Source organism: Lagopus muta, chromosome 5 (assembly GCF_023343835.1).
Source record: "Lagopus muta isolate bLagMut1 chromosome 5, bLagMut1 primary, whole genome shotgun sequence".
Lineage (NCBI taxonomy): Eukaryota > Metazoa > Chordata > Aves > Galliformes > Phasianidae > Lagopus > Lagopus muta.
The window spans coordinates 14,974,464-14,997,331 of NC_064437.1; the positions used below are offsets into that span (position 1 = coordinate 14,974,464).

Genomic DNA, 22,868 nt, shown 5'->3' on the forward strand with positions numbered 1-22,868 from the left:
TTTTGCACAATAGTGTATATATAAATGGATGAGTGTACAAACAAACCTGTGTATGGAGTGTTAGGCCCTAGAAATCACTGCTTTGCCCAAGTGTATTTTTGGCTGAGAAGTAAACAATGAGGCTAGAGGAAAGACATATTTTGGATTGGACTGACAGTTTTATCTGCATGTATTTCTCCCGTGATCATGGGGAATAGCCAGGAGTTGAGCTTTAGCAGAATGCTCATCGAGGAAATCCGCAGCCTACAGCGCTCCTCACTCAGCCGCTTCCTAAGCCTGTAACTTCGCATCTGCTGCCATCTAGAGCTTGGGGAGGGAAAATGTCTGACTGCTGTACCAGACCCAGGTTTTCGTTTAATAAAAAGCTTGGACTCTGGACATGGGTGAGTCAAGTCTTCCTTTCCTGCAGTGAGGCTTTTATTACTTGAGAGATGCAGAACTGTAGGTTTTGATCCAAGCCTGTCATCTACTGAAGAATGAAATAAGTTCCTTTTCCCTGACAAGTTAAGAAATAAAGAGATAACGAATTTGCTTGACATTACAACCAGAAATTATGACTATAACTTGTTCTTAGAACCAGAGCCCCAGATTTTCTGTGTCAGATGTGCCCACTGCTGCTTTTACAGTCTTCCCCTCCATGCTTTCAGAGATGTATAAAACATAGAGAAATGAAATGTTTTTCAGCGTGTGATCCTCATACAAGACCCATTTTTCATTGCATGACGACATGTCTGGGGCAAAGTTATTTTTTTCTTTTTATTTATTTATTTATACAAACCCTGAAATTCTTGGCTGCTAAGAGAAGGGCAGCGGTGCCTTGCAATTAAGTTGAAACAAAGTCTGCGTTTACCTTTGCCCTGTTTCAGTGTTTCCACGCAGCCTGTTGTGTAAGATAAATGCCTCCTTCTAGGATTTAGAGAAACTGGATACATGTTAGGCTCACTGAAGGGAAGGAGATGGTTTAAATAGGAATATCAGTGCCCAAGAAGGGCTACGCTTCAACATGGGATTACTTGTGTTTACTATTCATAGCTATTCACCAGTTTACCCCAGGAAGGCCTGAGGCACTCCCAAGGGCCAGCAACACACGAGGGCAGTGCAGCCGCTGCAGGAGCAGAACAAGGGGACGGCGCGAACGCCTCTGTGCTGGTGGTTTGTAACATCACCAAGCTGCACGTCAGATACTGCTGAGATGAGTTGTGCCACACGTTGGCACAAAGCAGCAGCTAGCATAGCCCACGGGATAGGGCCCCCCACCACACTGCGTGGAGCATTGGCAAGCAGCTCCAGGTGCTCACTCCCATCAGATTGCCGGAGGAGAGTGTTTTCTGCCATAGCCCTCGTGTTTCCACTGAAGGCCGAAGACATGTTAGGGAGAAGAAAGGCGTGGCAAAGTTGCGGCTGTTTCGCCGCTGATAACCCCGCTTCGCCTCCAAGCACGACAAGGCTCGCTGCCATAACATAAAATGGCGGCTGCCAGCACCTAACATGGCGGCCGCGCAGCCCCGCGCATGACCCCGCAGATCCGGGCACCGCGCGCGGCACTCATAAAGCGCCGCCGCCGGCACGGACCTCCTCCTTTCAGGCTGGGCCGTTCACGTGACGGTCGCGCATGGGCCAATCGCCGCTCGCCGTAGCCCCGCTGCCGCGCGCAGGGCCCGCCTCGCCTCGCTGTGGTGGAAGGCGCCATTGACAGAAGCCGGAGCCGCCGCCGCGGCCGCCAGCTGTGCGGGAGCAGGGAGCGGGGCCCGCCGCCGCCATGGACTACGGGGAAGGTGAGAGCGCACCCCCAGATCAAGGGCAGGGCCCGGCCGCCGTCCCCGCTGCTGCCACGGGGTCCGGCTGCGTCTCAAAATGGCAGCGGCCGCTTTGTTCCGCGCAGGACGAAACCCCACCACCACCCACCTCCTCGTCCTCCTCCTCGCCGCCCCTCCCGGGCCGGGGGAGCTGTGGCGGCGGCCGGCGGCGGGAGGGCTGCGCGGGACGAGGGCCTCCCGGGGCGCGGGCGGGTGGGGGAGGCGCGGGAGGGGGCGGCCCTCGGGGGGCGAACGGGCGGCGGGCGGGTGGCGGGCGGGGGCGCGGGCAGGGCCGGGCCGGGCCGGGGGGAGCTCGGGGCGAGCTCCGTGAGGGGCCGTGTCAGGAGACCGGAGGTCCGACAGGAGAGAGAGCCGCTCCGCCGCGGCTCCCTGTCTCTCCCCTCCAGCTCTCGCTAAGCACTAAGTCATTCTCACTGACCCATCCTCTCCAGCTGAAGACAGAGATTGGAGATTCCCAGATACCCCCATGCATTGTGGTGTGAACATGCCCAGTGGGTCAGTCTCAGGTATGAGCTATAAATAAATCTAACCTGTAAAAAGCGTTGGGGCTGAACAGTCAGTATTTACAAAAAATAATAATAATAATAATAATAAAGGGTTATTAGAAATACGTGGCGCGGTATGATTGCAGATGTTGTGTTCTGGAGGAGGATAGCTGGCTTGATGTTCGTCTTGGGCATGTCAACATGGGCTCCTGCACGTTCCCAGTCAGAGCTGAGGTGTTCAAGAAACGGGGATGGGGGGATACAGATTTTCTTATGACTATGCTTTTTGCGTAAGTCAGTTATCTGCTTTCTTATGGACTGCTATATTTTATTCTTGTAACTTATATTGAAAAGAAAAGGGTATCGATGAAGTTTAAGGATTGCGGAATCCTTAAGGTTGGAAAAGATTACTAAGATTGTCTTATCCAACCGTCATCCCATCATATTGATGTTGGGGATGGTTCCTCCTTTTATACAGCTGTGGGGAAAAGCAGAAGCTACATTTTTATTTTTTTGAACTTACCGTGCAAGTTTGGGAAGGAAAACAGAAAGCATATAAATAAATGTGATAGAGCAGAACTTAGCCTTTGTTTACGTGTTATCAAAGTATTGCATATGTACAGCTGAAAGCAATGCACAGTTGTTAGACGAGTGAGGTTATGAGTTCAGTAAGACTCAAGTAATATTGACATTTCATGCCAGCATGCAAGCAAGTACCAAGAAATTGTTAACGTGTTAATATAAAACTTTTGCCATAAACTGTACCTGAGCTTCATTTACAGATATCACCAAATAACTATTTACTATTGGATCTCTTGATGCACTCGCTGGCTGTTATGTGGAGTAAACATGGATTACAGAAGCATCTTTGGTTGCATATGATTGTTTTTATGATGTACTCCTTGAGTCTTAGCTCTTTTGCCAGTAATACTGTTTCTGAATTATCTGTCTTCAGAATGAAATAAAAAAATAATGAAAAGCTCTGGCCCTATTTTTTTTTTTTTAAATTTCTGTATGAATCCCTAATTAAATTTCCCTTAGATATTTTGTAGAGAAGGTTCTTAATTGGCAGTTTTTAACATCTTATTCAAATGTTAACTGTAGTCAGTAACCAGAACCTGCTTCTCTGAGATCTGATGATAGTAGCATTAAAATGAACCTAGGCTCATCCTGTGAGAAGTAACTGATGGAACGCATATTGTACAATTGGAATATTGCTTCAATGTACCTCTGCTATACTCCTTCTTATGTTATAATTAAGCTGTACGTTACTTATAATAATTAAGTTAATTATGATGTATGCAGCTTTAAACATTTGACATTAATGTTTGTGCATTGTATATACATTAGTAAGAAATGAATGAACCTTTGTTTTACCCTGATTCTGTACAGTAGGCTAAGGGCCTATTTTGCAGGGGGTCCAGTAGATGGCAACAGAGGATGAATGTTCAGTGCTTTCATCTTTGCCTGGGTCTTGGCTGAGTTCTTCCTGTTGGAAATTTGTAGCCGGTTGGAAGCATGCCTTTCACTGGGTGGCTGTCGATGGCTGTGATTCTGCCATTGTCCCATGCTGATGGTTTGGTTGGAGACATGGGTGATGTGGCCTGTCAAATAAAATTTATGACGATGTTAATATTTTGGTTTCTGTAACTATTGTCCTTGTAATCTGGAGGGGTAAATGACTTTTGCTCTAAATCCTAACATTCATATACATGGTGCCTTGGCTTACATGGGACTTAATAATGCATTAAATCTTCTATATCTCATGATAAGTTTGTGATCTTAAAGTATTAAAAAACAAATAAGATGTCAATGGAAAAAATGCTGCTTATTGTTGCATTGTTGTGAACCCTTAAGCTTGTTGTAGTTACTGTGATTTACAAATGAAAAATATTATAGGCAAGTAGATTTTATTTCAGATCTATAATTGTTTTTTACTGTTTTAAGATTATTGGGATTAAGTTTTACTGAAACTTTTCATTATTCATTACTACAAGAACTTTCTCCCTTCTTACATGCTCCATGTGGATAATGCTGTTGCAAACTATATCACTTCTTTGTGCTGTGAACATTTTCATTGTCCTCTAATCCTATTTTCTTCTTTACAAGCATCTCTGTCTCCTAGAGTCATTTGTACCAATGGAACCTTATTCTTATCTACTACGTGTTTTGTCATCCTACTTCTCTTCCTGAGGAAAGCTGATTTCTCTTTGCTGTATAATGAGACATCATCTTGCAGCAATTTTAAATCATCCACTAGATTGGGCATTTTTTCATTTTTCTTTCCTTAAACTGAAGGAATACATGTACACGGACATTTTAATTTGTAAACTGAACTTGCCTTTTAGTGACCCAATTTTTTTTTTTTTTTTAATCCTAGAGGTAATGTATTTTTTCCCCCCTTTGTTTTAACTTTTCTCCCTTTCACCAAGAACCTTTAAATATAATTTGGAAATGGGAAGTGGAACTGTTGTTTGCTCTTCTATTCCTGTACTTTATCTCATCGTCTCATTCATCCAGCTGTATTTGTGCATGAGGCTGCTGATGCCAAAACCTGATGCATTCCTCCATCAAACTGTTTCAGATACTTTGTCAGTGACTTCATCGGATCAGAGATTTACTCTTTATTTTTAAACTTTAGGAGTGACTGCGAACCACTTCCTTTTTCCTTCTTTTTCTCTTGGAAATATTCATAGATACGCAGATACAATACTACTTCGAAGCTTTCCTTTCTAAACAGCTACTCTTTAAAGTTAAATAATAAGTAATACAATTCCCAGCTGTTTTTTTTCCCCCAGCATTTAAGTGCATGTTCTCTTAGCACATGAAATATCTTCCCTTTTTGCTTGAATAGTTCACTCTGTGCATTTCTGCTGGTGATGATTGCTGATGCAACAGGACAGAGATCAGGGAGCAGGCTGCAGGCTGAAAAAATTGTTCTGTGCGGTTGTTTTTATGCTCGCTGGCTGGCTTTAGAAAGCAGGAGAATCAAAACTGGTGCAATGGGATATTGATGTTGGTGTGGTCAGGTTTGTGAACTCACAGGCTATTTATGTTGAGACTGTAATAATCAAAGCTGTGCAAATGATTCATATTTGGCTATGTGCAGATAATATTTACTGGCTTCTGTATTTCCCCCTTTCACCTCTTAGGATAAAGCCTATCTGGAGAACACAAAGTGAGGAAGAGCTCAGTGCTTGAAAAAGCATTACACTTGTTATTTGTATGCAATATCTTTGCCAAGCTGGGCACGAAGCATAAATGTTCTAAATCTTCTTTGGTGAAGTTTGCAGCTGGCAGAATGACCAAGTGAGGCCAGTGGTTGGAACAATAGATTCTGCTCAACAATCTGGAGCAGCTAATGATAAAGATGGAAGAAGATGGTAAAAGCACCTGTTCTTAGACCGGGTCTAAGAGTTGGCTGCTTCTTGCCTTGCCCGTGTCCTGCATGTCGCTCTGTCCACTTGGGGATGTGGAATGAGTAACATGAGTACTTCTTGGATATACTTATATGCCTAGCCTGATTGGTAGCTTAGAAACTTTCTGTACCATGGAAATGCATGCAACTTTTCAGAACATCCTGCCAAAGAGCAGCTCTGGAACTTAAACATCTGTTTTGTGAGAAAGCATCCAATTTGTGGGTTTTTGTTTTAGTTTTTTCCATTTGTTACTTCCAGTTTCCTGTAGTGGGAAGCTGTGCAGGTGGTCACTGCATGTCACATCTTTGTACTTCTTTCAACTCCCTGTTAAATCATACAGTGTAGGGAAAGGCAGTGCAGTAAGTCTGGGTGGGAGGAATGTTGGATGCTTACATTGGAAGTCCTATCGGATTCCTTAGTTTAACTTCTTACGCTTGAAGTTGATGTTGTGTGATGCGTGATTAGTGTTTTCAGCAGCTTTTTTTCCTACTTTGCTGTGTCTTTATTGTAAGCTCCAAATGTGGGAATATTCAGTATGACTTCAAAGTTCTAGAATTATCATCCTTAACTTTCTGAAAAGTGCCTGTGCTCACTGAAAGAAAACAACAGCAACAAGAAATCTGCATTTTTTGGGAGGAGGAGTTCTTTAAGAATATCTGTGTAACAGTGGGATAATCACATAAATGCTACTTGTAGAGTTTCCTTTCTTAAGGGATGTAAGAGAGTAACTTGCAACATTGTTCTGATGTAATGAGAAGTTACAAACAGGAAATATTGTATATACTTAATTCATTGCTACTGTTATTGCTGTGAAATTGATGTGCACAGAATTATTGTGTTTCTTTAAATGGAGAATGTTTCTTACTGCTTCAGTTGAACTTATTGTCCTGTTCTGGAAAAGTCTGTCTTAAACTTGGAGATTTTGAAATGTAGAAACTACTCTTGTCACTGGGCAGATCTTTTTGTGGTTATACAGTTATTCTTCCTGCGTTTGCTGACTGTCTTTCTTTGCATTACCTTTTCTAAGAGGCTTGACTTGACAGGCTATTGCCAGATGTTAGTGTTGGTCAGCACTGGGAAACAGTTTGGGTCACTCAGATGCTGCTGAAGCAAAATGGTGTATGCTATGGGAGGGCTGGATCATGCTTGTTATGCAGCTCTATGGCACTGTCTTAGAGCTTTTACAGAGCACTTACAATGCTGGGGAGAATCTTGGTTCTTTTGCCTGACTTCCTTACAAGATACAAAGATGTCATAAAGTGACGTCAGTTCAGCTATAAAATACAACCATCTCTGTGGAGTTGGTCAGCTGCAACTCTGTGCTGGTTGTGGTGGGTTTTTGTTGGTGCTAGAATGGAGAAAATTCTTTTGACTGGAGCCTACATACAGTGTCTGCACAACAGCATGGTATGCGCTGTGAGCTTGAACTAGCACCTCTGTCAACATGTGTTTCTTGTGGCGTTGTATGGCCAGGTGTCTGTGAGCTGTGTGTACTAGACAGTGGGAAGTGGTCATCATTCTGTGCTGACTTCTGATGTTTTCATCAAGCTTCTTCATTTTAGTTCTCTTAATTTAATTTGTGCCCAAACTCCAGCTGATCTACTGGGAAAAAAGTGATCTTGACTTCAATTAAGAGGTGTTTGTACGATGACAAAGATGCACGGCTTCCCTCAGCACAGTATTGAAATTAACTCACAACTGAAAGTTTGGTATTTTGTTTGTAAGCACTGTGGCAAAAATTAAATGGTTTATTTAAGAATATAAGCTAGACTACTAAGTAAGACTTCTTTCTTGCTTTCTTAATAAACATTTTTCTGCTCTTTTTTTAGACATGGACCGTGATTATGGGCATGGAGGCTATGGTGGCCCACGATCCATGGACTCTTACCTTAACCAGTCCTATGGGATGGAGAGTCATGGAGGTGGAGGCGGAGGAGGTGGTGGTGGTGGTAACAGGTAAAACGATCCTTCAGTTCTCCCAATAATTGATTAAATCCAATTTTAAGTTTAAATCATTCTGCTCTCTAACTTAAGTGTTCCTGAGGCATGTTGTTATGATTTTTTTTATGAACACTTTTGTTCTGAATCTTCGTATTTGTTAACTACTGGCAAATATTAAACTGTAAAAGCTAGATTGTAACAATCAACACTTTTGTGGAAATGTTTGACAGTGAAACAATGTTTCTTTGAATGAAAATGGATTTTTTTTTATTTTTTTGTAATGGTTAGTAATTCGTAGTTGATTGGCCTGACATACTGTTTCTGACAGCAGACTAGACCTAATTGGTTTGGTGCCTTAGACTGAATCTATCAACATTCCGTTTTCAAGGAACATTTAGGATATGTGCTCTTTGGTTTGAATGTGGCGTGCTCAAATGATCTTGGTATTGAATCTGAAAGTCATGTCCAGATTATTTAATTGGCAGGTACTGATTACACTCAAAATTGTGTGCTTGTTTTAGGCCGCTTTGTAAGATGGATTGATCTAAAAATAAATTTTCTGATGCAGTGGTCTTAAAGTTGTGTATTTAATGCTAGGATATTATTCCTGTTGCTCTTTCGGATTAAATAACAAAAACAAAAACACCCCCAAAAAAACCAGTGAGAAGCAGCTGATTTGATTTAGGGTTCAGAATCATATTCAAAAAAGCATGCTTTCCAGAGTAGTGATTCTATCTCAGAGGAAATAACACGTGAAGAAAACTTTGATAATCTGATGGTTTTCTTGTATGCGCCTTTGAATTCTTGTCCGACTCTAGCCAGCCTACACTATGATTCCTCTTTGTAGTCACTGCAGTGCCACTGGGCAAGGACAGAACTAAGTAGGTAGGCTGGAGAAATGTTGTTTTGCTGCATGGTTCCGTTAAACATTTTAGTTCAGTTTAATTTGTTTACTGATGAGCATTAAGATTGACTTGAAAGTCTGAGCAGAGAATCAGGAATGAGCTGTACCTACCATACAGTAATCTGCATATGATTGATGTTGAATGACTTTGAACATGGAAATATCTCTTGCCATGTAACGTTTATATTGTGCATGGACTCTTTCTGTAGATAGTGTCATTTTCTGTGTAGTTCTGGGTCTTCTACAAGATGTTTTAAAATGAAGGTGTTCAGTTTCCTGTAGATCCAGGCACTGAGTCTGTTCCAGCTTGTATTTTAACAGTCAAGGGGTTGTCTATCCCAGCTCCTGCTGAATCACCTACTGTAACTCTGCAGGGATACTATGTGTTTCCCTTCCAACTGGTTACAAATGCAGATAATATTCAGCCTGACTGTCTCCTAAAGTAAAACAAACTCTTAGTAAATAGCTAAAGATTTCAGCTTCTTGTTTTGTTACTGTGAAATTTCAAAGGCTGTATTTTTGTTCACAGTGCATGGATTGTGATAGACTTCAAAAATCCTGAGTTGCTAGACTTAATGGTCTGCAAACAAAAGATACATGTATATTGAAGATGGTGAACCTTTAATGGGATACTGAATATTACAGGGAAGGAGATTTCTAAAAAGTATTAATATGAATGGAAGAGCACTTAATTTGTCTTTAAAATCAGAGTTCTGGGATGTTTAAGACTCACAACTGTACCACTAAAAAAAAAAAGTTTTTCTCTCAGATGAGAGCTAAGCCACCTTTTAACTGCTGTTTAACTGTTAAACTATGAGGGCATGATTTTGAAGAAGGGAGAGTTTGACTGGCCTGTGAATGTCTGCAGGTGATTATTGTCATGAGACTAGGGCTGGGCTCTAATCGTATCTTAGCAAATGTTGCCGAAAATTTTAACTAAGCAAAGTTCATGCATACTGAACTTTAGAATTCCTTGTAGCAAAAATGGCTCAGATAGCTTTCTATCTGGTCACAGTGTCATTTGCCCAGCCCTAATCAAGATTAAACAATAACACAACTGTACAGACCAGTATAGTAGTAAATTGATTTTAGTTGATAAATGTCAACTGATAACTTGTCTTTTGAAATGTATAACTTTAGTAAGCTTACTTTTTTTTCTCCTCACTGTGCAACTTTTCCAGGTTTGGACCTTATGAGTCTTACGACTCCGGGTCTTCTCTGGGTGGGCGAGATCTGTACAGATCTGGCTATGGTTATAATGAACCCGAACAAAGCCGCTTCGGAGGTAGTTATGGTGGTCGATTTGACAACTCCTACCGGAATAGCCTTGACTCTTTCGGAGGTAGAAACCAGGGCGGGTCTAGCTGGGAAGCACCTTACTCCCGTTCAAAATTGAGGCCTGGGTTTATGGAGGACAGAGGAAGAGAGAGTTACTCTTCCTACAGCAGTTTTTCTTCACCCCATATGAAGCCTGCACCTGTAGGCTCTCGGGGGAGAGGAACGCCTGCTTATCCTGAAAGTGGATTTGGAAGCAGAAACTATGATGCTTTTGGAGGACCATCAACAGGCAGAGGCCGAGGCCGAGGAGTAAGTACAGAATCTTTTCAGATTCTTTTCACTAGACACTCTTTTAAACCCTTTCAAGACCACTGCTATACAATTGATACACTGTTCAATACAGTGTGTTGTGTTTTCGTTGTCTCTTTTTTTTGTCCAAGCAAACTATCATGGTTGATGATGTTGTTTACCCCCCTTGAAGCTGTCTTCAAGTAGAACGCAGTCTCTTTCTCTTTCGAAAGTAATGAGTAATAGAAGACTAGTTGATAAGGTTTATTAAATCTCTCCTTTTGTGTGAAAGGTGAAGATAAAAGTAATAGGTTTGGTCTAAAAGGGATTAAAAGGACTTGCATTTTTCCTTGTAAACACTAGCATCCTTCTTGCTGGTGGGGAAATTTTTGAGTATTGTAAAAGTTTAATTCAAAGCCATTTGAAGTTTTGAGTAGGTTAAAGGTGCAATGTATATGCAAAAAATAAAAACCAGGTTGTGAATGCTAGAGTAGTTTTTGTTTCCCGTAAAGGTAAAAATCTTAGCTAAATCTTTAGTATGTTCAACATGTGCTTGTATATTGAAAAATGCACATGACTTGTGTATTGAAGGAATGATGAGGAGGAAATTGTGAAGGTAGGTGGTTAGCTGTTACAATGATTCTCATTTAAAATTGGAGCATCATTTAAAAGGGGCATCATCAACTTGAAATCAGATTCTTTCACAGACTTGAGATAATGTTCCTAGTCTTCCTAATTGTGTGTTTTATTTTGCAGCTGTGTTGTAACTTTTTCAGTGGCTTCCAGGGTAGGATGTAAAAAATATGTCAGTATTAAACATACACAAGTAGTGGATCACAGACAATTTGGAGCAGTAATGCTTGATGTTAAATGAGTTAGAGGAAAAATTGGAGAGAATTAAGAAATCATCTTGACAGAAGTATGAACTTTAAGTTGATGGTGTCCCTTTACACTGGTTTTATAATCTCAATTTTGATATATATATATTTAATTTCAAAGCATAAAGGGTTCAGTGAGTGCTTTTCTGTCTGTGCCTCCAGATGCAACCTCACTTTTAAAATTCTTGTGTGCCATATTTCTTTGGGAAGTGATTCTTTAATGTTAAACTTGTTTGTAGCTTGAAGTGTAGAGGAAGATTATTTGTTTATTTTTAATGTGTTTTTTTTTTTTTTTTTTTGAAGTGCCTAATTGTGTGTTGGTTTTGTTTCAGAAGATTTACTTTGCAGCATTCTTGTATACTGTAGTTGCCATATTCAAATTTTAGCTCAGGGTTGCACATGGCTACTAGCTAGCATGTAGCATGGTTTTAGAAATAGCCTGATCTTCTTATTTCTTTACTTGTCAAGCTGAAAGCACTTGATTCCTAAACTTTGATGCCATCCTTTCAGAACTTGTTTGGATCTGAAAGTTTTGTGCAAAATTTTGACCAAGCAGCCTTATTTCTTCTTTGTTTTTGCTTTTTAAAATCTATCTTTGTGGGCCTCTGCATTGTCCTTTATTACATAAGAACTAAACTACTTACTATATTTAAAATGCATTGCACCTTTAATAGATACTGTTTAAAAAAAAAAAAAAAAAAAAAGTACTTGAAATTATTCAAGTGCTGACTTCATGTCAAATTTATATACATGCTAGGTAGTTCTGTAACTATCTCAACTAAATAAATTAACGTGGAGATCTTGTGCATGGACTTCTGATTAAGACAAGTAACCTGTTCTGGTACATTCAGTTTGTGATTTAAAATCTGCTACTAAAATGGGCATACATTTTGTGGAAAGTATGTTTGAAGTTATTTTCATGTTTATTTAACTTTGCTAGTGTAGCAGTAATTTTCTTCTCACAGTGATGGGGATATTTCTGCTTATCCAATATACCCAACCAGTCAGTGGGCTCCCTTCTGCCCTTTATTAATCAAATAGTTGAGCTAGTGTTAAGAAAAGTGTTAGCGCTTTGGGAAAAAAATGGCTGCCTAACTTCTCCCTCTTCAGATTACTCAGAGAGGTTGTTCTTGTAAATAGATGTCCATAAATGTCTCTAGAGCATTTCAGATATGATAGAAAGGCTTAGTTTTTCAAATGAATTTTCATTCCTGTTGCTGGCATGGTTTTTGTACAAAGCACAACTTTTGAATTCACTGTCATGCATCGTCCTGGAATGATTAATTAAAAGAGAGACTGAGCTTCCTTCAAGTTTATCACTGGATGACCTTTATTAATTTTTCAGTTGCTGATTATTGGGCATAAAGAAGTTTGTCTTTTTTTTTTTAATGGCTGTCAACTAGAGTATAGGAGAAAATGATTTGGTTAGCTGCTTTTTCACAGAAGGACAAGTTTTATGTAGAAAATCTGAAGAGGGAAGCAAAGATTCTAGGCTGAGACTGACAGGCACGTTCGTCATCTTGGACAATGGTTCTGAATAAGCAGAAACACAATTTTTATATGTATGTGTGTGTGTATTTTACTGGACAAACACCCACACAGCCTTTGCACAAACATTGAAATTGGAAGCTTAAATTTCCCCTGCATTTTGTTCCAGAATGCACGTTTTAGTTTACAGTTTAATTGTAAACACTTGTGCCAAGTAATTGTTATGTCTATCTGTCATATACTAATACTTTTTTTTCACGAATTTCCAGCACATGGGAGACTTTGGAGGAATGCACAGACCTGGAATTGTTGTTGACTATCATAACAAACCCAGCCCTGCAGCAGTTGCTGCAAGAGGAATAAAAAGGAAAATGATGCCACAGCCATACAACAAACCTGGTGGGACATTTATCAAGAAACCCAAAATGACAAAACCTATTTTGAAGTTGACACAGAAAAAGTCATCTAGTAAGTGATAAAGAGCCAGCATTAAGTAAAAATTATTACAACTTAATTATCAGCAATTATTTCCTTTTAATATTCAGGAAGAAGTCTTCATGTGCTGTTTTGTAACTGTTCTAACTATTGAGAGGCCTAGTGCAGTTTATTAAGACCTACACTGAAAGGTGCTCTGAGCAATGTAGCTGAAAACTAGAAAAGTGGATTTCAAGTAACAGAAACCTGATGCACACAACATAGGCTGTATTTCAGCAAGTTTTTAAAAATCATTTTTAGTGTCTAACATGTCTCAAAAAGTTATTCCCTCCTTGGCTTTTTGGAGTTAAATAGCAGTGATTGTTTCTAAAAGTATGGTTTGTTTGTTTGTGTGGATATCTGGTTTAATTCTAGTGCTATTAAAATATGGTGAATTGTAGATGTAGACTGTCTTAAATGCAGGATAATATTTTTTTTTCTGAATAATTTAGCTGCTTTAAAATTAATTGATAGTGATATTAAACAGCAGTTTTGTATTATTTATTTCTTCCTTGTTTTGTGCTTATAGATATGAAGTCATCTTTCCAGGATTCTACTATAGAGGTAAGACTCTCCAAACTGGAAAATGTTTGATTAGTTCAGAAGTTTGTACAGCATACCTTAATGCAGGTAATTGCTAACCTAGAGTTATTTAAGAACTAAGCTCTTAATTATGAAAGTTCTTGTAAACTTTTTTTCCCATTTTATCTTAAGCTATCTCAGTTTGGTGGCCTAAAATCTTACTGATTTTGAATGAAAGGTATAGCTTGTGCTATACCTTGTGAAAAGTGAATTTAAAATGTGTTTGTAGGTGTACAGGCTACTCTTGTGATATAGCTATGATGTGAACACTCCCCATATTGTTATGGGCAGTCAGCTTGATTTCACATACCTGTGACCTGCTTGGGGTTAGGAAATTCAAGTAGAAAATGATGGGAACTACTACAGTGAGAATAGATCAGACATGGGCGTATTAAGGAGAGAAAGTGAATGGAAAGGAGGTCACTATTAACAGATGGTCTCTGGTAAGGTGCAATGGATTAGTTCCCACTTACAGGAACATCAGTTGCAACTGTATACAAGAAATGTGATTATTAAGCTCAGGGTATTTATCTTTTTCTCTGTGTTGAGACTGAAACATTGTTTCCTTCTCGTTGACTGGAGGTATTAATGTATTCTCAACAAAGTATAAGTTGGAGTTGAGAGTCAGGCTTGTGTAGAAGGTGGTATTTTGCTTATGAAATAAATTCATATATATATATATATATTAATGTATTAAAGATTAATATATGACTTGAGGTTATAAGTACTTGAGGTACATTAAGTCCATATGTAGTTACTCTGTACACTTTATCATATTTGATTAAAATGAAGACGTAACAAATTATTTGAATTAAAGTGACTTAAACTGTTATTTGGATTTAGAATGGCATTGCATCTTTTTCATGATATTTGTTTTTTTAAATTAGGAGATTGAAGTGGATACAAGTGGTGCAGTTGTTATATATGAAGACTTTACAAGAGATGCTTATGATGTTGGGTATCAGACTTTTGGAGGTAAGTCAGTTGGCTTTGTCAGGTAAGGTTTTATAGATTTTTTTTTTTTTGTGTGTGTGTGTGACTGAGTGAATAGATTTGGTGTGTTTGTGTGTATGACTTCTAGTGATTATTGCACAACATGACTCGTTGTTTTTAACAGAGTTTATGCATTTAGACCATGGAGGAGAATAGGGTTTGTAATATCTAACCATTGCTTATTTTGTCTCTGCATTGTAATTCTCATTTTGGATCCTTTATCCAAATTTAGGAATTTTAAAAATTGCATACATTTTTCTACTGCTTAAAAATTGGTGTAAGCACACTGAAGGAAAGTGGGAGCCTCACGGTGTGGTACCAGCTTGTATGTAGGCACAGGCTTCTATTTCCTCAGCTTGTAACTGTATGGGTGCATAAGTTTATGAGTTTGAGGAGTAAGATACTGGCTTTACTCCCCAGAATGTTGTACTGCTGCAGAAACAGTACAACAAATGATTCTTTGGATGCTTCTGGGATTGGTGGTAAGACAGTAAGTAAAATTGAAATACTGAGGCCTGTGCGAAGTGTGGGTGTTGATTGTTTTTGATTTGCCTTTTTTTTTTTTTTTTTTTTTAAATGAACTTTTATAGTAATAAAAAGAACCCAACAATTTTGGATAGAAGTTTTTCTCATGTCTGGATCAGATCAATTTTTTCAACTCTGCTACAAAACAATAAGATGTAGTGTTCATCAGGAATGAAGGGTAAACTGTTAGTCATTAGAAATGTTTTCAATCTCAGTGACATTTCTAAACCTGCAGAGCTTTTCACTAGTCTCCAGTTTTCTTATATTCCCCTGCTGTATGTTCCTTTGTTCCTACTGTTTGGATGCAGACAGATTATATTTTATGTATTATATATATTATATGCACAGGAAGAATAAGTGATTTTTTTTTTTTTTTTACTGCTCTGAAACAACTAACTGAATAATATTTTAATATTCCTACTGCATATAGGCTTTAGAAGTAAGCATAAGTACACGTCTGCAAAAGATCTATGTCTATAAGTCTTCAGTGTTGCAGAAACATTTTGTAGTCATTTGTCTACACTCCTACATATGTGCTAGATGATTGTTTAACAAAGCTTTTTTCCTGGTGCTTTTTTCTGTGCCCTTTTCTGGTTACTTACTTGGAAAGGCCTTTAATAACTAGGCACAACAAAATAGGAGTTGATTTACTCTGAATTTTCTTTTATGAGTGTAATCTAGAACAGTTTGAAGTAGATGTTTTAATTTGTCTTCTGTAATGGAGGGAAAAAACTTCTATGGCATTTAAATAGGCCTTCAAACCATTTTGGTTTTTTTTTGGTTTTTTTTTTCTCTGCATTTTTCGCTATTCCTTGGGTGTTTGTGGCAGAAATGTGGAAGGCAGGTGCTTTCCCTGGAAAGATGGATTTTTTGGGGGGTACGTGATGTTTTAAAATCCTTCTGTATGTTAAGATTCCAAAGGAGAAGCTAAAAGTGAAGAGGAGGAAAAGCGGCGAATTGAGGCAAGAAGAGAGAAGCAAAGGCGTAGAAGGGAAAAAAACAGCGAGAAATACGGCGATGGATACAGGTTTGTGTTGTAACTTGTCTTGTGTGCTTTGGTTTTTTCTGCCTTATTCTTACATAATAAGGATATGTCTTTGCTACTGACAGGACCTTTTGGACTGTTTTTAAATGAAAAATAGATCCAACAAACAAGCAGAAATAAACAGCACCCAAATCTCTTGATTTAGAAGACTGGATATTCAGCTCTGGGGCCCAAAGCATAAGAAAGAGGCACGGACCTGTTAGAGAGGGCCTGAGGAGGTTCGCAAGGATGATCAGGTTAAGGGAGCTGGGGTCATTTAGTCTATAGAAGAGAAGTCTCTAGGGGGGAAGACCTAATAGCAGCCTTATTGTACTTAGAGGGGCCTATAGGAAAGATGAGGGACTTTTTGTTCAGGGCTGTAGGGAGAGGACAAGGGGTAACAGTTTCTCTAACAGAGTGGATTTTGATTAGGAATTGGTGAAGAAATTCTTCATGATGAGGGTGGTAAGGCACTGGCGTACGCTGCCCAGAGAGACTGGGGATACCTCATCCCTGAGAAGTGTTTGTGGCCAGACTGGGTGGGACTTGAACCACTTGATCTAGTGGGAGGTGTGCCTGCCCATGGCAGGGTGGTTGGAACTAGGTGATATTTAAAGTCCTTTCCAACCCAAGATGTTTTATGATTCACTTGACCCCTACTGTATCAGGAAGTATGTGAATTACTAACCTCTTCCTGACAAACACATCACTGAACACTTGAGAACCAGCTTAGAATGGTACTGTTTTTGAAGTATATATTTCAGTTAAACAAATTTATGTTAATACTGACTTAAGCTGATATAAAACTGACCTCATTCAGTTTGAATATGTATAGCGAGCTGTTTTGTAGCAAAAATGTGTAGGTAGTTCTATAACTTATCTCAGTTTTGCTACAGTGAAGCATACTAATGACTTTAAAATGTCTAGCAGTTTTTCTCCTACATAGAAAGGTAATTGGTCTTAGAGTAGCTCTTTTTTGTGTTTGGAACTTGTAGTAGATACGCTTTTTATTGGTAAGATACTGGACTTTTTTTTTCCACTTAGGCTTTTGTAAGGAATACTTTTCCAATTCCGTTTCTGATTAGTTTTGTGAGGTCTTCAATCTTCTGAGGAAAGAATGTTTCTTTAATAGTGATATTATTTCTTGCATTTCTCTTGCTAGAATGGCATTTACTTGCTCATTTTGCAAGTTTCGAACGTTTGAAGAAAAAGAAATTGAATCCCATCTGGAGAGTGCAGCTCACCAGGAGACACTGGATCATATTCAGAAGCAAACCAAATTTGACAAAGTAGTGATGGAGTTTCTTCATGTAAGAAAAGATATATTTTTTTTAATTTGAAAAATACTTTTACATTAGAGTGCAATTAGAATATATTATTTAGTTTTCAAAGTATGCTTAATTGATTGTTATTCTTATATGTAATTTGATATTATTCTGAGTAATATTTCAAACATAACTTCCTACTGGAACATAAATACTCATGTTAGTTGCATAACTGTTTTCTTTGATTCTCTGTAGGAGTGTATGGTGAATAAGTTCAAGAAGACAGCTATGCGTAAACAACAGACTAGTAACCAAACAGAAAATGCTCAAACTGTTGAAAAAGATATCATGGAAGGTGAGCAAATGCTCTTTATGTGGTAGCACATATTGTGCATATCAGGTGTTGTGGAGAAACAAGGAAATGAACTATTAATATCAGGGCTAGAACTGATTCAGCTGCTTTGTGAAAAATTGAGGGTTTCAAGGTTTATTTGTTGTATTAAGATGTGCATTAAGAATATCGGTTATTGTAGATTTTAAAAACCAGGAGGTGTTGGAGAGAGTTTGAACTTCTGATTGCTGTAATGTTGTCTTCCTCTATTAGGCAGGTAATGTTCATGTTTTATAACCTCAGGCATCAGACATAATTGCCTGACTCTTATATATAGTCTGTGGAGAGAAGGAATTGGAGTATCCAGATGAAATACATCCTCTTTCAATGTTATCTTCAGCGAGCCTGGTTTTGATGCCTGAATTTGCGTGAACATTCCCCTGTGGTTCAGTTTGACGTGGTTAACAATTGAAAGTCCTAACTTTCCTGGTACAGAATAACTAATCCCTCTTCCAGTTGTCTGGAATGACACATTTCATGTTAATGACTTGTTATGTGTTCTTTGGCAGGGGTTACTGCTGATGACCATATGATGAAAGTTGAGACTGTTCACTGCAGTGCTTGCAGTGTGTATGTTCCTGCACTGCACAGTTCTGTTCAGCAGCACTTAAAGTCTCCTGACCACACAAAAGGAAAACAAGTAAGATATGGTGTATTACTTAAAAAAGAAATAATAGTAAATATATACTCTTATAGTAGGTGAGCAGAGTAAGTCATTTCTAAACTGTACTAGCATTATTTCTCTAGAAATCTAGAATGCCCTTTGTAAATGTCTCATGAAATAGCTGGCATTTGAATACCTACAGTTAATGAAAAGTTGGTGTACTTGATAGCTGTCAGTAGAGAATTCTGAGAAGGTTACTAGGAATAACTGTAAGTTTTTATTTCAGGGGATTTTATTTTATTTTATTTTATTTTTTTTTGCTGCCATGGAGTGTCAGAATCTTATTGGAATTGTAACTATAGAACAGAATACTTCTTTCCAGTAAGATAACAGTGCTGATGTCTTTCCTTTGATTGTCTATTATACTTCTAATGTGAAAAAGGTGAGAGTAGTGTAGAATTAGCAGCAGTGTGGATTTGGATCCTGTTACAGTTTGATATGCTTCTAATGTTGGTGGAAGAGTTAAAGAGTAGCATGAATAGAAAAATGATCTCAGTTGTCACAATAGGTTAGATTTCCAAATTAACTTATTTCTTGAGCTTTTATAATTATGAACTGTATTAGGCTGTGATGGAAAAAAAAAATAATGAATGTTGTCTATAGGTGAGAACAGGTAACTGGGAATAGACAGGTGCATCAGTGTTTGTAGTTTGTTGTGTAAGACTTAAATGCTATCAAACTTAATTCAGTTTATTATGGAGTTTGGACTTAAATACCAGGAGTAAGCATTTCGTCTTCTATTACTTTCATGCTTTACCTTACAGAAACAGACCACAAATTGAAATGTGTGGCAATTAGAACAGGTTTGTAGTAGTTATTCACCGTAAAATCTGTTTCCTAGGCCTACAGAGAACAAATAAAAAGGGAGAGTGTTCTTACTGCTACCAGTATCTTGAATAATCCGATAGTCAAGGCACGATATGAGCTGTATGTGAAGGTAAGATTGAATAAGGAAAATAAAATGCTGTCATCTGTAATATTAGTGACATCACTGTATGGATGGAATTTAACCTCAGTGCTCTGTCTCCTGTTTCTGCCATCTTGGTTGTTCACATGTTGAATTTACTGTAATGTATTTTTCCAGTTTCACATCATTGTCTTAAATCATAGAATCACAGAGTCATTGACAGGGACCTTCAAAGGTCAACTTGTCCAACTCTCCTGCCATGAACAGGGATGCACTGACCAGGTTGCTCAGAGCCTGGCCCAGCCTGGCCTTGAATGTCTCTACAGAACACACAAATCAGAGAGGAGGCAAGACCTCATCTTACAGGGAAAACAACTATGCATAGCCGAACAGCCATCTCTGAGTTTTAATTCCACACTGTCTGTGTATCCTAGCAAGCACATCAACCAAGGCTGAATGCAGATCTGCAGAGGTGTTCCAGTTCTGAGTACCACCTGTCCCACACTGGTGGGAAGGAGAACCAAGCTGCACCATGGGGCCACAGGCTTTAACTTCATTTATTTGCAGAAAAAATGACCGCTTTCAGATTTACCAGTTACATTTTTGGTTTTGCATTTATATAAATCTGGTCAATATTTGATCAGTCATTTCTATGAAGTCAAGTTTTAGGAAAATATTAGCGGAATCTTTACGCAGTACTCACTATAGAACACAAAACACTTTACAAATGCTTGTTCAGAAGCAAAAACTCCTTCATACACTTTGTAGTGAAGTACTCTATATGCTTCTTGTCTAATATTCCTCATAATTTCTAGAATTTATGGAAGTTTACAGAAATAGTTGTGATAAAAAAAACTTTGAAAGGCTTGGCAGCCTGCATTGCAAATTCACAGCTTGAGAAATACAGGTGAATTCATTCTGGCAAAAATGTTTCTTTTCTTCTCTGTTCAGATATGTATCTTTTTGTATTAACACTGTTGGTTGTTTTTGTTAATTATGATTAATTGGCTTATAACTTTCCTTGTGCTTAAGCAATGGATTCTTTTAGAAAGAGCAGTTTTGCCTTGCAGAAATATGACAGGTATGAGCCAATGCAGAATTTCACTGTAATCTAGATAATCAAATTTAGTTATGCTTTGAGCAGTTGTGGATGATGGGATGTACAAATTGGTTTTGGATGACTTCTATAGGAAGGAGAAAAGGTGACAACCAGCTAGCACAGTTTCAAATATTTGAGTGTATTTCCAACTGTCTCTGCTGGTATTTTTTTATGGTTTGATGTGTGTGTGTGTTGTTTCTTACAGCCCCCTAGTGGGGGATTGGTGGGATGAGGGACGGAAACTTGCTGTTTGTCAATAGATAAAGCCAAGATCACCTTTCTAAGGAGGACACTACCATTTCTAGAGTGCTTCATTGGTATTCCTTGAACATTATACACACATACACTCAGTGAGATGTGTACAGCTTCTGGTAATACAATTCCTCCTCATACTTATCTCAGTGTATAAAGAACTGCAGATTGAAAGAGTCTGTTTGTCTTATCCAGCACTTTATGAGCCACTACATGCCTGTAGTTTTCCTGGAGTGGAGTAAACCCTGCTTACAATTGGAAATCAGTTTTAAGACCATGGGCCATTGGGGTGGCGGAGGAGCCTACAAAAAAACTACCACCAACAAACAAAAAAAACCCCACCATTTCAGAAGGTTTTGTGTATCCTGCATATGCAGAGTAGAAAGAAAAAACTTGAGACAGGGAAGTCCTGTGAGACTGTTGAGTAGATGGTACAACTCTGAAAGGCAGGCAATGAATTTCATTAATCCCTTTGGCAAAAAAAAAAAACAAACAAACAAAAAAAAAAAACAAAAACACCACAGCTGGAAGTCAACAACTTCTAATTTTTTTTTTTGTTAACTGCTATTGATACATCTTAATGAGCAAAGGCATTCTTTTTTTTTCCCTATTACTCTGAGTTTCTCTGCAAAATTGTGAATCCTGATGTAGCAAGTTGGTGTTGTTTTCACATCAGAGTTGCTCTGTCGGCTATTCAAACGTGAAAGGGCAAAGAAACTCCTAATGTTTCATGTTACTCTTTATTATTGATTATTCATAGTGTTTAAACATCTGAAAGAAGTGAAAGTTGAGGTACATCTTGTGCACAATTATCCTATGAAATAGAGGAAAAAGGCTACTAGGGTGGCAATGTATTCAGAGCAGTCTTTAAGATATCTGCTTGATAATTTTTCTGGATCAGCAGTGAAATGAGTTTTAGTCTAGTCAGTGTAATTCCACATTTAATTTTTTTATTTATGGAATTGTTTGCCTTTGGTAGGGTTATTTGGAATTAGCAGTGAATAAAGAAAAGGAGGGATTATTTTGGTATTCAGATTTGATTTGAATTCTGGGGGAAAGGAAGCATCTCTAGAGACCTACAGATTTAGTAAAAAGATTCAGAAGTGTAAAAATGTAGTTTTAATTTACTGAGTGCTGAATTTTGTGTTTTATATACTTGAGATTTTTCTGTGTGCCACTTCAGTCACTGAAATGATAAATGTTGTTTTAGTTTGTTTGGAACAAATATTTAAAGTGTTTTAAATTTTCTCATTCAGGGTGAAAATCCTTTTGAAATCAGTGATCAGGCTCAGGAGCAGCAGACAGAAGAAGACAAGGCTGAAGAGCCAGCTGAGGGTGAGGAAGAAGAGGAGGAGGAAGAGGAGGAAGAAACTGAAGAGCAAACTGACTTTACTTTAGACCACACTGAAGATAATTAAATGCAAGAAAATGAGAAAAAAATATTGGGGAGGGGGGGCAAAACAGCTTTTTATTTCTGCTCTAAAGTGGCTAAGACTTTTTAATAGACTCAAAAGAACATTGTTAAGACTCCCCACCCTATGCATGCATTCCATTCTGTGGAGAACTTGTTCATATAATTTCTTGTGTTTCTGATTTTGTTTAAAATGAAATTAAGATTATTTTAGTTGAGCTTTTTATAGCAAACTGACTGTTAAAGCTGATTAAACATTGTGTTGTATATTTTTTTAAGCTTCCTATTTTTGATGTGTGCATTGAAAGTTTGATATAATAGTTTTTGATCTAATCATTTGGAAGGATGGTCTGGGGGTAAATATTTTAAATGCTGTATGGCATAAGCTTCTGTTTACCTCAGTACAGAAAGAGTAAACTTCAAAAATTGTGCTGTTGAGTGTGGCTTTTTTGGAACTGCATTGCACTCTGTATAATAGAATATGTGTTATAATATGCCTTGTAGCTTTTTGTGATAAAATGTACCAGTTTGTAGAAATAAAACATGTAAGAAATGTTACTGTTTGAAGTGTCTACAGTTAAGTATCTCAAGGATTTCCCCATGCAGCCTACCAAACAAGTTTTGAATCAATTCTTAATGGATGCTATGATTATTTAGAAGTTAATCTTACTGTTTGATGTTAGTTTTTGTTTCTTTCTGTGCATTCAGACTACACCTAGCCTTTTCATCTAAATATGACAATACTGATAGAAATAACTGCATAATTCCTTGCAGCCATTGTGG

General features: G+C 38.3%; 1 protein-coding gene across 2 annotated transcripts; it reads left to right on the plus strand.

Moving 5' to 3' along the window:
- The first annotated feature begins 1,591 nt into the window (after nt 1-1,591).
- On the plus strand, nt 1,592-22,643 carry ZNF326 (zinc finger protein 326). Of its 2 annotated transcripts, XM_048944135.1 has the most exons (13): nt 1,592-1,775; nt 2,249-2,323; nt 7,551-7,677; nt 9,748-10,153; nt 12,768-12,966; nt 13,502-13,536; nt 14,442-14,529; nt 15,985-16,099; nt 17,259-17,406; nt 17,617-17,716; nt 18,262-18,392; nt 19,258-19,353; nt 21,931-22,643. In XM_048944135.1, the coding sequence occupies exons 1-13, from the start codon at nt 1,760-1,762 to the stop codon at nt 22,090-22,092; spliced, it is 1,698 nt and encodes a 565-aa protein (XP_048800092.1). In that variant the 5' UTR covers nt 1,592-1,759; the 3' UTR covers nt 22,093-22,643. The 2 variants fall into 2 exon arrangements, with proteins under 2 accessions (XP_048800092.1, XP_048800094.1); XM_048944137.1 differs by lacking the exon at nt 2,249-2,323 and having other exon boundaries at nt 1,593-1,775.
- Nucleotides 22,644-22,868: the final 225 nt, after the last annotated feature.

What these genes read in the sequence shown, in the direction of transcription:
- ZNF326 (XM_048944135.1), top strand. An exon ending in GCCCAGTGGGTCAGTCTCAG is followed by an intron (nt 2,324 to 7,550) that starts GTATGAGCTATA and finishes CTCTTTTTTTAG; the next exon opens with ACATGGACCGTGATTATGGG. An exon ending in TGAAAAAGATATCATGGAAG is followed by an intron (nt 17,717 to 18,261) that starts GTGAGCAAATGC and finishes GTTCTTTGGCAG; the next exon opens with GGGTTACTGCTGATGACCAT.